The 17,745-nt window shown below is 39.1% G+C and overlaps 1 protein-coding gene across 2 annotated transcripts; it reads right to left on the minus strand.

Annotated features, from left to right (window-relative positions):
* Window positions 1-310: 310 nt before the first annotated feature.
* On the minus strand, window positions 311-17,232 carry ampd1. 2 transcript variants are annotated; one of them, XM_024293707.2, is made up of 16 exons: window positions 17,083-17,232; window positions 13,853-13,861; window positions 13,133-13,298; window positions 12,890-13,043; window positions 8,820-8,985; window positions 8,524-8,743; window positions 6,071-6,200; window positions 5,696-5,890; window positions 5,474-5,605; window positions 5,216-5,379; window positions 4,938-5,064; window positions 4,700-4,863; window positions 4,474-4,594; window positions 2,026-2,199; window positions 1,844-1,954; window positions 311-860 (listed from the first exon to the last, which is right to left on the minus strand). In XM_024293707.2, exons 1-16 carry the CDS (start codon window positions 17,102-17,104, stop codon window positions 705-707), a joined length of 2,211 nt encoding a protein of 736 aa, XP_024149475.1. In that variant the 5' UTR covers window positions 17,105-17,232; the 3' UTR covers window positions 311-704. The 2 variants fall into 2 exon arrangements, with proteins under 2 accessions (XP_024149475.1, XP_036068828.1); XM_036212935.1 differs by having other exon boundaries at window positions 12,890-13,046.
* Window positions 17,233-17,745: the final 513 nt, after the last annotated feature.

Raw genomic sequence — 17,745 nt, forward strand, 5'->3', positions numbered from 1 at the left:
TCAAATAAATCTCCTGACTATTCATTTAATATATTTCATTTTGAATAACTTTGTGGTGAATTTTAGTACCCGTTTCATTGGTCAGAAAATCTTGTTCAATAACTTTTTGAAAGTTTCTTTCAGTACTTCCGGTGTTTTCAGGTGTGTTTACTGACAGCTTGACTGAACTTTGTGTGAGAAAGTCTTCTGGGATCATCCAAACAGGGAGGACTTCAGCACATCACCTCATTCATCATACAGCAACCAGCTGTGCTCTCAATACAAAAAACTTACAAGTTTACATTTATGTGTACAAATGACTGAAGTCACACAATTTCCGATGTCTTTTAATGTAACATGAATCATCCTGGACTTTAGACTTCCAGAAAATGCTGAAATATTTGTAGACTTCTGCTTTTTGTCCTCCTGACAGAGTAAAAAGCAGAACTATCAAATGAAAATCAGCTCCACGTCTTTCATTTCAGACACCATCACAGTGTTGGTTTTCTTAGCAAAGAAGTGCAGTAGTTAGACACTACCAACAAAAGTTTAAAACAGCATTTTTATTTGTATTTGTTTCTCCTCACTGTTTCACAGCAGAGTGGACACTTTAAAGCAGTGAAGAATATCATGTAAACGTTTCTTTTTCCAAAGAAAAATGTGTTTTCTTTGGGTTAAAAGGTGCAAAACTTCCGAGAAAACCCTCCGTCAGACGTTTGAGATCTTTACTCAACCTTCAGGCCCTCTTTGATGAGGTTGAGTTCATAGCACAGCGTCTCAAAGCGATAAGCCATCCGGATCTGAGCCACATTGGTCTTACGGATGTCGTTTCCTTCTGGACCTTCTTTCAGGTAGTCTGGACCAAGGAAGTGGACCTTCTCCTGAAGGGCGAAAGAAAAAACAATTTAGGGACGTTTTTAGTTCCTCATTATAAAGCAGGGGTCTGCAACTTTTAACAGTAAAAGAGCCATTTGGGCTCGTTTTCTACTGATCAAAACTTAGAAGGAGACGTATAGTTTTACTTTAGCCTTTAAGAAATTTGGATTTGAATTCATGAATTTTTTTTAATAATAAATATGAATTATGTCTATTTTTTGGCAAGAACAAAAGCAATAATACAAAAAGAACTTATCTCTCAAAATTTGATTTTTTTTAGCATTTGACAGAAGCTCAAATAACTTATTTTCAAACTAAAAGATGTTCTGTGTCAAACAGGATCATCTCAGTGCAGCTCTGGGCAGCTAGTAACCACTGTTGTGCACCATAGGATAATATGTGATTTTAGCTCATAAAGATCACACTTTTTACCAAAGTTTTACTTTGCATATAAAATCTGTTCATTCTGGAGGTAGAGTTGATCAAACAAGACGTCTTCAGGTCAACAGGATGTAAAAACCTACATAGTTTATCATCTATGTGAACCACAGACATCAGTTTATACATTTAACTCATCTAAATTAAATAAATGATAATTAAATAATCATTACTTTAAAATATTTACATTTTCTTTTTTTTTTCTTTCCCCCCCTCTTTGTCCTCAGCAGTCTTACTCTGCTGGGTTTTGTTATTTTAGTTTGGGGTTGGATCTTGTTGGTCTTAGTTTGGGGGCTTTATTTATTTGTTTATTTGTTTTCAAACATTATTTTAAACCATAGGAGAATAAATTTCAGTAACGTTGAAATTGATAAACCCAATAAATATATTAAAAAAGTGAATTCACAATAAAAGAGAATTTATGAACTTTTTTTCCAAAAGCACATGATTGTTCTTCTCATAGTCTGCTTGAAGAATAAAGAAGTTCTTTTCTGTGGGACAGAAGTGTGTAGGACAAATGAACAAAACTCGAGGGCGTTGTGGCCGTTACCTCGTGGGACAGGCCGCTCTGCAGAACGCTGTTCCTGGAGATCTCACACATGTCACAAGTGCTCAGCTTGAAGACCTGAGCGGCGATGGCGTACTCCTCCATCAGAGGCTCCTGTCACACACAGACACTCTTCAGCGCTTTGTTTTCAGTCACACGGACATGCATCTGCTCTGCGTCCGCACCTTGGTGTAGTGGAACTGCATGGGGTCGTCTGTGGACAGAGACACCACCAGGCCTTTCTGGTGGAACTCCAGCAGGGGGTTCTTGGCGTACTCCAGGAACAGGCTGTTGTTGCTGAGAGGGGACATGGCGATGGGGATCTGGGCCAGGAAGTACAGGTACTGCAGCACAGGACTCTGGGTGGGCGAAACCAAGAGGTGACAAGAGATTCCCAGACATGTTTGACGGCTGTTTTAACCTCAAAGCAACTCCAGAAAGTCCATGAGAACATTTACAAAAGCAAAACAAAAAAACAGATTCTTAAATTTTCTGACTTTAGGTGATATTTAACCCAATAAAGCCCACAAAGTCAAAAAATTTATTATTCCTAAAATCTCTTCAGAACAAAAAATAGTTTTGCAAAATTATTTTTTTAATGAAATATAGGTGTTATCAATTATGATCCATTGGGTTATTTGGTTAGTTTTTTTTTAACCAAAATGTTTTAAAAAATAAATAAAAAATATTGACGTAAATGTTCAGGGGAAAAAAGCCTCTTTTGTCTTGTTTCTACTGAGCAGTACTGTATAGTCTGGTATTTTGAACATTTCCATTATAAAATGGACCCATTAACCCAGACCGAACTGCATCATTTCTGGACCCCTGTTGGTCATAGGTCCATAGAAAAATGGAACGGACCGGTTAGCGCAGAGCTAACTTTGAAATTGGTCAAACGACAAAAGAAAGCCCCAAGAAAGCGGCTGTTTACCTCCTTTTTACCCACAATCTTCTCTGTGATAATCCAGCTTTGAGTGGAAATGCTCACTTGGATTTCCTGGTCCATTCTAAACCGGACCGTACAGTACCGTACTGCTCAGTGGGAAGGAGGCCAAACTGATCCATGACTCATTTGATCCACACGGTTTGGACGGGATCTAACTGTGTTCCATACAGCAAAGTGAATAACAGCACATGAGTTATTCCCAACATAAAGTTTAAGAATTAGAAAAACTTTTCCCGCCAAAAATGATTTATGAGGCAGCCATTTGGAAATGAGCGGAAAAAGTCCTTCTACTGCCCCTAGTGGAGAGACGAAGAACTACCGAGCAGAAAACAGACACGGTTTTATGAAATGGGTCTTGTGTTAGGGTCGGCACCGACCCGTTTCAGTTCTCAACTGCACAAAATAATCATTTAAAATTAATGAATTCAATCGAGGCTTTTTGAGTTTGTAAGGAACTTTGATTTAAACTAAATTCACTTTTAAAAATTCTTCATTTTTTTATTCTAAACTGCTCTGGTTTAAATTATGTCCAGAAATAGGAAAATTTGAATGAAAGGTTATTGGTTATTGCTCTGAGTGTATCTTAACGCTGATTTAAGACACAGGTCATAACCGACCTGTTAACATCGTGGATGATAACAGAGCACTAACACAAGAGGAAGGTCATGCTCTCCATGATCATGCTAATGACATAGGACTCTCAGAAATGGAAGGACCAAACATGATATGAAGGTTTACACAGGATTAAAGTATTTTTCTGTCATATTTGTGTGAATGCGTAAATGTTTACTGTAGTGATATACTATTTACTGTATTCTATATACTATGGTTATTCTCCTGCTCCTTTCTGTATGTTTTTCAGCACATAAAAATGCAATCACACTTTTAACAATTTCAGCAATCTTGGTATCAAAGCGTTCAGCTCGTTCAGAACATTACTGCTGGTATTTTTGGTATTTATAAACTTTATAGTTTTTGAAATATTGAGCAAAATATGCCCCACAGGAAATGAATGTGAAAGTCTTCAAATTTCAAAAATTAAAGTAGACTAACAACAAACCTTTAAATATATTCCTGCACTATGTTTTCATCTTTGATATAAATTTTCAAAAATGTAGCAACATGCTAACATTTTTGACTGATTTGTTTTCTACTGAGGTTTTTGTATGCAAATTTAGTTTAGCTTCTATTTTAGCAACATGTTAATATTTTGGACAAACTTGGCTTACTGAGGAATTTTAGGCTATTTTTTAGCTAGTATTTAAGCAGCGAGCTAGCGTTTTGGCTAATTTGGCATCTACTGAGGTTTTTGGGGCTAATTTGGAGATTAGCTCAAAATTAAGTATCAAACTAAATATTTTTGCAAAATTGGCATGTATTAGGGATTTTTAAGCATTTTTCCTACAAATTTTCCAGAAATTTTGGTCACCTTCAGCGCTCTTTCATAGTTCTTTAACAAAATTTCCAGTCTTTTAGCACATTTAACATTTTACAAATAGCTTTTGCATTTTCAGCAAATCTCTTCAGAAATCAAAGTAAATTACGTCACCATTTTCAGCAAAAAGCTTCAGCATTTTCATCAACTATTTTCAGCAAAAACATTCACACTAACGTTATCACAGGTAATGCAACTTTTCTAGTTTCATTAGCTGTCATTTCTCTGCTAATGGTCATCCTGAGCTCTGACCTTCTTGAGGTTGAGCCCGTGAGAGATGTTGTCCGCGGTCATGAAGGCGGCGAGCAGATGTGTGATGGCGCCGGCCTCTCCACAGTGAGGCCTGAACAGGAACGTGTTCATCCCCCTCTGTCTGCAGAGCGGCAGAGAACACAAATCTGGGACCAAAACGCAGCAGGAACCCAAAGAAAATCTCTGACAAACACAAGCAAGCGTGCAGACGGATGGTGTCACTCACCTGCGCAGCTGGTTGAGAACCGCGATGTTGGCGTACATGTAGTAAATGTAGTATGTGTACGAGGGGTTCTTGGCGATGTCCCACTCCTCTGGTTTGGGGCTCTTGGTGGAGAACATGTGTCCGCTGTGTTTGGACTCGTCGTCCACGCTGTCAAAGCCCGTCACCTGAGCAGAGGAAAGAGTTTCCTCTGAAGCTGCTGATGCTCTGAGGTGAGCTGAGGGTTTTGGTTCTGCCTTACGTGCTTGAGGAAGATGCTGAGGTCCGGGTTGGACTGTGGGTCGATTGTAGCCTGGAACACAGGAAGGAAAATGTTCTCCAACATTTTGCCAAAGTGTGGCACAAAGTTCCTCCCTCTGAAGATGTCACTGAGAAAAAAGAAGACACAAAACCTTGAAGTCTTCACTTGCATTTTTCCTTTTTGGCCCAGCAGATGTCAGGAACCTGCTGGAACCGGAGGCTGTGGTTCACAGCACATACAGTCCTCCATCTGTCCCACAGTTATGATAGAAATCTTACTAGATCCTGGGAACTTGAATCATCCACTTGAGGTTCGGGGAGAAGACTCTGTGCTTGACGAACCAGCTGGAGAGCTTGGTCCACTCGTTGGGGTTGCAGCCGTAGATGGACAGACGGGGCTCAGCATACTGGTATTTAGCTTCCTCCAGGTCACCAGCTACTTCCTGGAGCAAATTTTATCAAATAAAGTTTTACATCTGTTCTGTACAGTTTTACAAAAGTAATGTTGCTCATTTTTTCATTACATTTGACAAATACCTTAATAATTGTGGCAAAATATTCTCCACTGATGTGGTTTTCTGTCTTCAGGTAGAGGTCACGCAGCTCGCTGGCGCCCACAGGGTTGTACTTAGCATTGAACTTGTCAAAACGCTGAAACGTTTGTCTGCCCTTCAGAAAAAAGCAAAAGATGGAGTTTTTTGTAGAAGTTATGATCATTTGTAACCTATATTGGTCCATTTTTGCTGTCTGCTTTCGTACAGCGTGCACATCCAGGGAGTCCACGGTGAGGTCGTAGGGATGCAGGTTCAGGCTCTGGAACAGCTCCTTCATGGTGACCTCCTTGCCTTTGAGGCTGTGCACCACGCGGTCGGCGTCGATGCGGTAAGACGTTTTGATGAAGCGCAGCAGATGCTTCTGGTTCATGCAGGCGGCAGCATGGATGTGGGTGTCCACCTGCAAGGACAGAGGGATGGACAGGAGGGGATGAAGCCGGGCTTCCACAGGATGTAATGCATGAAGTCATCACAAGAGGGCGGCAATGCCTCAGAGACGGACACATGGAGAGAAAAGAGTCCCAGAACAGAAGAAAAAAGAGTGGAGCTGAATAAATGTGGGCATTCTTTTTGTGCATACCTTCCTGCAGTTGTAGAAGTCCCTGTGGGGGTTCATCTTCAGCTCCTTCATCTCCTCCATCTCATTCAGCATCTCATGGACGTTGAATTTGGACATCAGGAACTTGAGGCGGCGGTGAGTGTACGTCTTACTGTGAAGCAAAGATTAGCTCAGTTCATGAGTAAACCTGAGTTAAACTTTTTCACTGACTGATTAAAAAATGATATAAAATTAGAGAATCAAAAAACGTAAAGTGGTGAAGAATCGTCTGTTTTTGTTCAGTATGAACGGTACACAACATGAACATCTCAGATGTTTTAGGATATTTACATAAAATGATCATTTTGAAAATAAATAGAAAACCAAAATTAAAGAAAGATTCTTAAGAATTGGTTGGAAAACTCCACAATAAAATCAGATTTTTTTCTTAAGTCTTGTCATCTTCTTATGTGATATGACAGCAAAGACCTCTTCTCTCTTCTGTTTGTCCATTTCTAAAAATAAAAATACGTTGTATCCTTCCGACTACCAGAGAAAATATATTTTCTGGTCAAAATTTATTTAAATCCCCCAAAACTACAATAGACTCTTTTCATGGTGACATCAGACAAAATGGCAACCGGGCAGAAAATGTGAATCTTTACTTCTGGAGTTCACATTAGAACGGCAAAGCTGACAGCTGAACGCTGCTTAACACAATTTTACATAAATAATAAAAGGTAACCTAACCAATTTCTACAGAAAAATGTACAATATTTATTTCATGAATGTCCTGCTGAACTGTGTTTTCATTTCCTGTCTTAGATCGTTCACAATCTACATACAAATTTGAATAATCCTCCAACATTTGAGGTTTTGTTGAAAATATCGACCTTTCATTTGAGCAGATTTTATTCTAACGGTTTCTATTTTGCTTGATGTTATTCACATGTGTTTTAAGTGCGATCAGCACAAAAACTGATAGAAATTGATGGTGGGCACACGTAATAGGAGCAGCCAAAATGCACATTACTGCATGTTGGCCGCGTGTGTTTTAACTGCACCCAAGGCTAAATGTAGTTGTTGTAATAAAAGGTACTTGTTGTCTTTTGGGGTATTTTAAGGGGTAACAGTATAAATGCTTTTAATAGGAATATTTTTTGACAGTTTCAAATTATTTTTATGTTAACACAACAGTTATTAGCTTTCCTTTATTGTAAGAAATTGTCTGACTTTAGCTCTGTTTTAGTAGAGCTGGGAATCGGTTATAATTTCCAGACACTATTTTATTCTCAAGAGCCTGAATCGATTTGATTCTTCAATTCAATTCAATTTTGAGTTTACACATTTATACACATTTGTTTAGAAATACATGAATAATCTACTATATGTTTTAAATATATTTATATTAATCTGATCCAGTTCACATACTGTAAATGTATCAGTGAAATAATGAGATTGTTAATATCATCCAGTGTTACATGGATTCTCTAAAGGAGAAGTTCTAACTAAAATGTTCAGATCATTAACATTGGAAACATTGTTCTGCTTCTCCTGGAGGACGTTTCAGTTTGGACACTAGGTGGAGATCATGCTGTTGCATTACACCTTATTCTAGAGGAAGAAGAAAGTATGAGGAAAAAACAATGTTTTAACCCACAAAGCGTTTATTTGAAAAATGTTTCCTTATAAATTCTTACCTGTTCGTTTATAAAGATGTTCATTTATTCAGCAATGCATGTTTAGGTCGCATTAGATGTCCTATGGGAAATTCCATTAAACGTTAGGCTCAAGCTACTAGACTTTAGCTTTATGTGCTAAATCAATCTATATTTTTATGAATTGATTATTGATCTATTAAGCTTAAATTGATTAATTGGTTCTATCAACCAAGCCCTAGTTTTTAGTGATTTTGTGAAGACAGAAATGTAACCAACTTTAACTGGACAGAAAAGATCTTCTGCAGATCTACGTCTCATCCCCGTCGTAGAAAGCTAGCTTTAGCATTAGCATCAATTAGAAGAATTAAATCTGAATGACCTTCATAATCAAACCAGCAGCATTCAGTGGAGTTCCTGTAACCTTCATCTAACTATGACCGGGTTGTAGAGAGAAATAATCCACGACTGGTTTAATATCATCCAGAGGATTTTGGGGAAGCAGCTGTGGAGCATTCTGCAGGAGGAATCCTGACATTTGATCTGGGAGGGAAAACAATACAACCTGGTAGAACATTTAGAACATAAATATTGTACAAATTTCATTAACAATTGGTTAGGTTACGTTTTATTATTTATGTAAAGTTGTTTCAAACAGTGTTCAGCTGTTAGCTTTACCGTTCTAAACCAGAGACATCATATATAACTGAAGTCTCTGCACACTCGCCGTTTAGTGTGACGTCACGTGAAAAGGGTCTATTCCCATGAAGATATTCAGATTTAGAAGCGTCCTCTACAGAGGATGCATTAGCGCTCCCGGAGGTCCGGGTGACTCACGTGGGGCCCTGTGCGATGAGAGCAATGAGGAAGTTCATGTCGTCGATGAAGGTGTTGTAGTCCGGGTGGGGCAGGTCTTTGGGCTGGTGTTTGTCTGCAGCGGCAGCATCGTTGTAGACGTAGATGAGGCCTTCCTTCATCCGAGCCACGTAACCCAGGTTCTCCGGGAGGCTCTTGGTGTCAAAAGGATCCTCCCCGTCCTTTGGAGGAGCCGTGAACACTGCAGACACATGCAACGTCTCAGAAAACCTCTGCTCTGACACCGAACGGATGAACGATTAAAGTCCTCTCCTCACCCGGCTGCAGCTGATCCTCAACTTTGAAGGTCTCCCCCTCGACGTCTCGAAGGTACTGGGAGGCCGTCCTGGGGAAGCGCTCGTACGCCAGTCGCATGTACTTCTCCCTGATGGTCAGGGCTCGGTACAGGCCTTTGCACGACAGCTCAAAGTCATCCATGGTGACCTGGGGGGGTGAGATGAGGTTCAAATGCTGATATTCATTTATGATTGGGGGTCATTACAGCCTCACAGTGATGCTCTGGTGGTTTTGGCTGATATGGCAGAATTCTCTCACTGCTACAAAACCATTAAAAAACAATGAGGGACTATCCAGTGTTCCAACATAAGTCAGACACATGCTCACCTCTCTTACTATTTTTTAAAACACCAACTATGACGTCACTCATTTGCAATTAAACCTAACAAATACAAACATTTCACAAAGACTATGAATCCATTTGGGGTCATTTATATAAAATAAATTGACAGACATTTTCTTCAAATGATTAGTTGTTCAAATGCAATGCATTGTGGTCTATAGTCATCAATCTAGTTAGCATCAGTGCACATTGGCTTTTTGCAGAGACTTCTGGGAAATTTCTGCTGGATTTTGGAGTTGCAGATTTTTAGAAAATAGCAACATGAGGAAACTCAGACACGACCTTTCTCCCATTTAAAGGAAGCAGGTTTGTTCAGAAAACGCAAAATGTCAGAAGTGTTTCCAGTCTTCTCTTTTGTGTCTCTGAATGTATTCATGTCATTGATGCATTTGGGGATTTGTGGTAGATGTGTGCTGATTGTGGTGTTGTTGTAGATGTGGAGTGTTTTGTGTTTGAAAATCTTTTTTTTTGGAGCTTTTTTTTTCCAGAAAGGTGAACCGTTTATTTCTGCTGTCCCCCCACAACAGGAGCTTCTGCTATTTTCATGAAACTGATTGGTGTCCTATGATGGGCGTCTTAAAATGCATACGATGGTGAAGTGGTTAGCACTTTCACCGCACTTTAAGAAGGTTTGAATCCCGGCTTGGTTTGCATGTTGTCTTCGTGGATTTCCTCTGGGCACTCAAGTTTCCTCCCACAGTCCAAAAACATGCTCCATAGTTGTCTTTAAATTGTCCCTATCGGTGTGGCTGTGAGTGTGTGTCGCTGCGTGAAACAGACTGACGACCTGCTTAGGGTGGGAGCTGGGATAGGCTCCAGCAACCCAGAAATGGATTTCAGAAAATGAACGAATCTTTAAACACTGTTGATACGTTTGACTTGAATTTAATAAGAATTGATCAAAAAAACAGGAAAATCTCATAAAGAGATGGAGAAATAAGCCCATGTGTATCATTAGAAATAGCTTATATATAGAGTTCAATTTGTTTAAAATAGGGTTTAAATATTGGGATTTTTTCATGTGGGCTCTTCAATCCCTCTTAGTCAGTCTATTTGATTCTCTAATCAGACTTTAGGTTTACTAAGTTAGCTTTTAAACTTGGAACTTAACTAGAACATTTTTTGTATTTATTTGAATTTAAATTATTTATTGTAAAACAAAGTTGGTAAAACCCATTGATACAAATACTCATCAAACTAGTATAGCTCCAAACTTAACAACTACCTGAAAAACATAAAAACACACATCATGGTTGGAAATGAATTCAAGGGTTAAACCTTATTTGAAAATGTGAGATTTACTGTCAGGCCTCGTGGGACATTTTTCACATTCAGTACAAAACTATTAAAGTATTTTTATGTATTTTGGTGTGGATACACGAGAAGCTGCTCCATGATTGTGTAATGTCGTGTAAAGCTGAAACCAGCAGCGTGGTGTCAATGTCATGAAAGCTGAACCCTAGCATGCTCTCGCAGAAGCAGAAGCTCCCCTCCTGTGGGGGGTACGGGAGGAACAGGCAGTCAGTGAAACTCAATGTCAGCACCTCCTGCTGCCTCCAAGCTGACCCAACTCCTTGAAAGAGCAGAAGTAAACAGATCCATGCAGACGTCGTCTCTGACAGGTCACCCACGCGTCTGAAAGATCACAGCTTTGGTGCAGTTCATTAAGAACCAAAACGTTCGAGAGGACCCCCCCAGATGGTCCCCCAGTCTGGAAGAATCCAAAGCTGCAATTCTGCAAATGACCACTTGAGGCTGGTTACAAAAGGCAGTGTTGACTCCCATGTGAGAAAGTCCAACTTTACAATAAACTCAAACAGAAAACGTAAACAGTAAACTGATCATTATCAGACGATTCTTTCTCTTAATGACAGACTCTTGTTCTACTTTGCTGCAGATAACGGTATGTTTTTGGAGACACTGTTTAGATCAGAGGTCTCAAACTTCATCATACAAGAGGCCAAGATCCAAAACACACCTTGGTCGTGGGCCGAACAGGATAAATATTTATTAAACACTCTAAAACTACATTTTTAAAACTTTAAAACTGTATCTTTTTAACATAATTATGAACTAGATATATTTACCTGGGTAATGCTAGTGTGAATGCTGTAAGCTGAATTTGGCTGCTGAAGATGCTAGTGATAATAGCTGAAGATGCTGAAGCTGATAGCAAGTCAAAATATTAGCTAAATGCCAAATTAACCTAAAAAACAAAATAAAAAAACCAAACTGAGGTTAGCCAAAACAGCTAGCATGTAGCTGAAAAAAAAGCTAAACTTCATAATATACTAAAAAACTGAAAATTAGCCTAAATTAGCCATAACCGCTAGCATGTAGATAAAATATGAGCTAAACTCTAAAATAGCCTAAAAAGTCTTAGTAAATGCCAAAATAGTTCAAAAAGTTAGCAGACTGCTAATTTTTAAAACTTTAAAACATTAATTTTTAACATAATTATGAATAATAAAAAGGCAGGAATATTATTCTGGAATAAATCAACTTAAACCTTAAATAACGTTCAATATTTACTTTCTATGAAAATAGATTTTGTCAAAATTACACAGTTTAGAAATAAGCACAAGATAACATCGGGTCATTAATAACAATAAAATAAAATGATCTGGAGGGCCGGATAGAATTACCCAGAGGGCCCGATCTGGCCCTCTGGGTAATCGACACGTTTTAGAGTAAACTCCCGTAAGTTCGGCTTTACTTTCACTGTTCAGAATCTTATTTGTAACGTCAAAGATTATCAGTCCTCTTGGAGCTATAGGTCAGCAGTGTGAGTTCCAGCAAAAACAGGAGCCAGGAAATGAGTCAAGAAGTCTAAAAAAGTTTGAAACATTTTATTTAAAATAAGCAAAAAAAATCTACCAATGATGTGAAAAAAATTGTCTTACCTTGAATAAATATTCAAAAAAACAAATGCATTAACTCTTTTATTTAGATTATTTTGTTCTTGAAATACTTCCTTGATAAGATTATTTTTTTTGCTACAAGGGTATTTTTGCTTTGTGCACTTTGTCTGATTAAATGTTCTTTTTGTGTAACTCTTTTTTTTTCTGGAAGTATTTGTTTGTTTCATTTGTTTTTGTGTGTTTGGTTCACGTTTTGTTTTATTTTGAAATAGATTTGTCTGCTCTGCTTTGCTTCCTGTTCCTGATCTGAGAAAAATCCCAAATCTGCCTTTTGTTGACCGTTCCAAAGCTTCTCTTTCCTTCTCTGGTTTGGAACATTGATGATCTTTTTCACTGTTTTTAACCATTTTTCCTATTTTGTTGTTTCTTAACATTTGAAGCATCTTCATTCCTCGTAAATAATTGTAAATTTAAGTTAAATTTGTACTTAAACAAATGTTTTATCTCTTCCTGTCCTCCTGCACTTTTAAATCTCGCCTTTTAACATACATCAAAGGCATGTGAAAACATTGAAATAACAAATGCACCTGTTTAGTTTTGTTTTAATGTAACTTATTTTATTGTATTTACTGTTTTTTTATATTTATTTAGAACATTGTTTATGAAAATGCTGTGATTTTAGTGCAGGAGATCCCTCATTAATGGTTTTGGCCTGTTGATGAACAAAAATAAATAAATAATTGAGCAAGTAAGTAAATGAGTGTGTGAGTAAACAAAAATAAATTAATAGAATACTGTTTTGTTAAAACTTGAACAGTTTTCTTTTAAAACAACAAAGACACAATACCCCAGAAGCATAATCTCCAAGGATGGCCACCCTCTGGAAATCAGGAACTTCCAGGTAAGTGGGCGTGTCCACCTCCACAGGTGCGACGGGGGCAGCAAACGCCTTAGGACCAGCGGAGGGTAAAGCGATGGTGCGACTGCGCTGAAGTCTCTTTCTGCTGGCCAGAACATTGGATTTAGACGGCTCGTTGTGAACACACCAAACCTTGGACTGGTCCTGGAGGCTCTCCATCCGCTGCCTCACCGTTTCTCCACGTCGTCGTCGGTGTGCAGATGGTGGGCCAGCTCGTTGTGAATGATGGGACAGTCGTCGGCCACGTCAAACATGGAGATTTCATCGCGCATGTTCTCGTCTTTGGTCTCCGATGCGAAGACCTTCTCGGCGAAGGCCCTCATGTTGTCATCGGTCTCTGTCAGAACCCCAAAGGTTTGTGGTTTTTGATTAGATCCGGTCTGATTCCATCTGAACCATGCAACATCACCACCCTGCAGACTCCTGCCTGCCGGCCGACAGGCCTTCACTGAAGCATCTAAAAATGATTTGGACAACAGGTGGTTCACCTGTGACAGACAAAGCACATACGTTCCAGCGCAGCATTACCACCTGTACAGGTGTGAGCACATGCACTAAATGCATGAGCATGAATGTGTCTCTATCTCTGTGCTGCAGAGCTGCAGAACAAAGCCTACATCAGGGAAGTCCTGACACACAAAGACATCTTCAAAAGTCCAGACCCTGGATTCTTTCACTCTTTCTCTTTAAATCGTTTGAGCCCCATAAGCTGAAGTTTTGGAGAATTATCAGATTGATAAAAGACATGAAAAAATGAGGGTCTTTGATCTGAAATCTGAAGGATGAACAGCGTTTTGATTCCTGATCACACAGGTTTCATGCACGTTTTAGACCAGATTCAAAGTGGGATCAGAATGGTGTGTGGATCCAGCTGTCAGCCTTCATACTTACTCTCTTGACCTGACAATGCCCGTCAGGTGAGTAACAGCGGCCGGGATGGATCCACAAAAGAGAGGGTTAAGACAATTAGAAGAAGTTCATGTCAAGAAGATCCCAGATTAACCCCACATTTTACCATTGAACCCCAGATTAAAAAATGTAAGACCACCAGTCTGAAGTGAAAAAGGAAGAATAAAACAGAACCTTTGTGTGTTTTAACCTGGAGGAGGATGTAAATTCTCCACAATTCAGATAATCCAGTCTCTGCATTCAAAAATCATTTCTGTCCTCATTTTTACAGATGATTTCTTGGCCTCTAATGTGCAGTTCTGCTCTTTGACTCTAAAATATTCTGGTTTTACAAAAGCAAACAGTGTTTTTAAGGAGCATCATTTGGCTAAATGTCAAGAGTTCCTCTCCAGATGTTTGGGTTTTTGTTCTCCAAACTGAGAATATTCTTGCAAAACCCTGCTTCAGCTTCTCGTTTCTGTTAAACATCTCTTCTTTAGAGGCACAAAAATATTCATTTAGGTCAGGGTCTGCAACCTAAGGCTCCGGAGCCACATACGGCTCTATCGTCCTTCCATTGTGGCTCTCTTGAAGAGAAATGCAAACAAATGGAACAAATAATGGCTTTGTAGTTTTGGCTCTTTTATTTTTTAAGGTTTTTAGCATGTCAGATAGCTGAGTATAATTATGGTAAATGTCTAATCTATTTTCAGAGTGGTTTATTATGAGAATACTTTTATCTCAAATCATTTACATGTATTTAGATTTACAAGATATTTTTTGAGAATTGGGTTCAACACCAATGTCATGTTTACATTTGATCATAAAAAGAGAAAAGGATGCCACACTAGTCATAATAATAAAACTTTCCATGTTTGACTTCCTTCCATTTTTATTTCAAGCTAATCTGCTGCATCAGGAGGATCTTCTTTGACACAAGCTGTATTTTATTTTGAAAGGAACTTGAACAAGCTGCTGTCAAATTAAAACGAGTTACATTTGTAAAAAATAGAAACCATCACTGTTTGTAAATATTTAAAAGCTACATTTTTTTAAACAAATGGCTTGATGGTTACAAAAACATAAATAAAGCATCTTTTTAAATGGTAAAAGGAGACTTTCTTAGTTTTGGTCAGGTCCAAATGGCTTTTAGCTAAAAAGGTTCCAGACCCCTGATTTAGGTTAACAGATGATACAGATGGAGGAAAAGTGAGAACTTAAAACCAAATGGACAGTCATTCCTGTTAATAAATATGAACTTTTTAGAGTCTAATCTCAACCAAATGTTTTTTATTATGAAATTCGGGGATTTTTTGTGCAGTAAATGCAGAGTGTGAGGGTTTCTGAATGATTCCTCTGTTTTTTTGAGGTTCTCTTAAACCTCTTCATGAACATTTTTCTGCATTTAATTTTTGTGTTCATTCTTTCAGGTTTCCAAAAAACTCTTGCTTGAGCACTTTGAGACAGAAGGTTAAAGGAAATCTTTGTCCCTGTGAAGTTACCTACCAATGCTGAACAACTAAATAGATGTCCATTTTCACTCTGGTTTGTCCTCAAAAGCTTTCATTCACTGGGTTTGATGAGATATAGTTGCATGCAGGCATCATGTATGACCACTGGATGCTAAAAGCCACAAACTCCACAAACTCCCTTAAAAATTTCCACCTTAACACTCCCTCCCTCGACATCAGGTCCCAGTAAGGATGGGACAGACCAGGGTAATAGTCAGAACATGACTGCTGATGAATAAAGACAAGAACATCCCATCATTTTGATTCTTCTGTGTAAAGTGGTTCGTTTGCTCCTCGTGTCGTCAAGATCTTAATGGAGTTCCTCATGAAAAACATAGTTCAACTGTAACATAAAGAACAACTTTAAAAAAACTAGATTTTTTGGACTGTTATGATTTGCCATTATTTTTTAGTTTGGTCTCAACTTTCAACTTTAACTTTTAGTTTATTCCTAAAATTATTTATTTTCTGCTCACCCTTCAATGTCAAATGTTTTAGGGTAAAACACAGCTATTGTTACTCATAAGATCTTTTTAAAAACAATTATTTCACTGAAGGAACCACATTTGATTGTTGGCTCTTCCTTGAGCACAACAATTGGTGGTGGTGTTCCACAGGGCTCTGAGTTTAAACCCAAATTTTTCTCTGTTTACTGATACTTTTTTATTGCTTGATTAAATGTTATATTTATTTGACTTTTAGCACATGCTAAAGCTGGATCTAGATTATGTCTTCTAAGAATCTAAACTGAAACCTGAGCTTTTTCTTTTGGCTTTAAGCACATCAGAAGAAGCCTCTTTATGAAGGTGAGGCATCTGCTGGTGTTTCTGTCCGCTCATCCACAGCCAGTCAAGGCAGATGGACGATGTCCGAAAACACACTCAGAAGCACTAGATGTGTTTATGTGTCAGAGTTTAGCGGAAAGCTGGTTCACCAGAACAGAAGTCCAAACACTGAGAGCAGAGCTCCGTCTTTCAGTCTGTAAATCCTGGGAATCAAAGGTTCATCTGAACACTTCTGGGAAGGTGACAAAGTCAATAAGAAGTCTGAGATCAGAAAGATCTGATGTTCTATGTCAAACATCTAACAGAAGAACCAACAGGAGAAAGCTGATAGCCTGTAATTAGCAGGCATTACAAGCAGCAACACCAAAGTCTGAATATACGACCTTTGAATATCTCACATAGAATAAATCCGCTTGGAGCTCACATCCATCCTGATAAAAGCCTGAATGATCAATAGGGAAATGAATGGACACGAATGAACACAAAACCAGTAAAAGTCTCTGAAACAGGGAAGAGGAGAAGCTCTCATGAGGAATTGAGATTGTCCTTTGGTTCTCACATGACTTTTTTATTTTAACAGTTATTGCTGGTTCATTCTGGTTTTTAGTGAACTTTTTCATTTTTATCGTTTAACTTGTTTCTTGGTAAAATACTGAATTCCGTTCTGATCAAAGAGCACTTTTTAAACTTTGTTGTCCTGGTGACAAAGACAAATAAAGTATCTGTCTATCTATAACCGGGACATCAGAGCTCATCTGGGTGGGGGGGGTAGACTTGCACCATAAAAGGTTTGAATCCTGGATGAAGGACCTTATCTAAAAGTTGCTTTTGGGTATTGAGCAGAAAAGATTCTCCTGAGATCATCTCCTTCATCTTCAAAGGCTTCACAATGTTTCCAGGAGCTCCTCTCTTCTCTCTCCTCTCTGCCAAGACTCACCTGGCACCAAAACTTTGGGCATGGTGACGCTGCTCTGTGAAGCGCTCCCTCAGGACTGGGACGGGATGGTCAGGCTCTGGATGGACCCTGGCTCCGTGGAAGTGTGAGTCCCTGAGCGTGGAGTACGCGATATTAGGGCTGCCTCACACGTGACCAGAACATACTGTGCCCACAGGAACACGCCTCGGATCTGAAATGTGTCCGGGTCTATTCTGGGATGTCTGAGTGTGCCCAGGACTCCACAGAGACATGGGCATGCATGGATCAAGGCTTTTGGATTATATAACATCCAGACAGCAGCAGCAGCACAAGCTGCAGAGGATCTCCTTACTGCAAATGTTCCCACAAACCTGCCCAAAGATACACAAGCACCCAGCCAGAGAGGCCAGGTGGGCCCCATGTTTAAAAGTGGGCAGAAAATGTGGGCCCGAATGGGTTTGTCCACGGTTTCTGTGATGGCCCCACCTGTGTTTGTCCACATTGCCTTAAGTGGACACTCAATGGGCTGGCTCGCTACGCTACCCAGCTGATCTGTGGACAGTGGAGCTCACTAGCTTGCTACACTAGAGCTCGCTAGCTTTCTACAGTGGTGCTCTCTACAGTAGAGCACGCTACCTCGCTAGAGTGGACCTCGATACAGTAGAGCACGCTACCTCGCTAGAG

This window comes from Oryzias melastigma, linkage group LG7 (genome assembly GCF_002922805.2).
Source record: "Oryzias melastigma strain HK-1 linkage group LG7, ASM292280v2, whole genome shotgun sequence".
Lineage (NCBI taxonomy): Eukaryota > Metazoa > Chordata > Actinopteri > Beloniformes > Adrianichthyidae > Oryzias > Oryzias melastigma.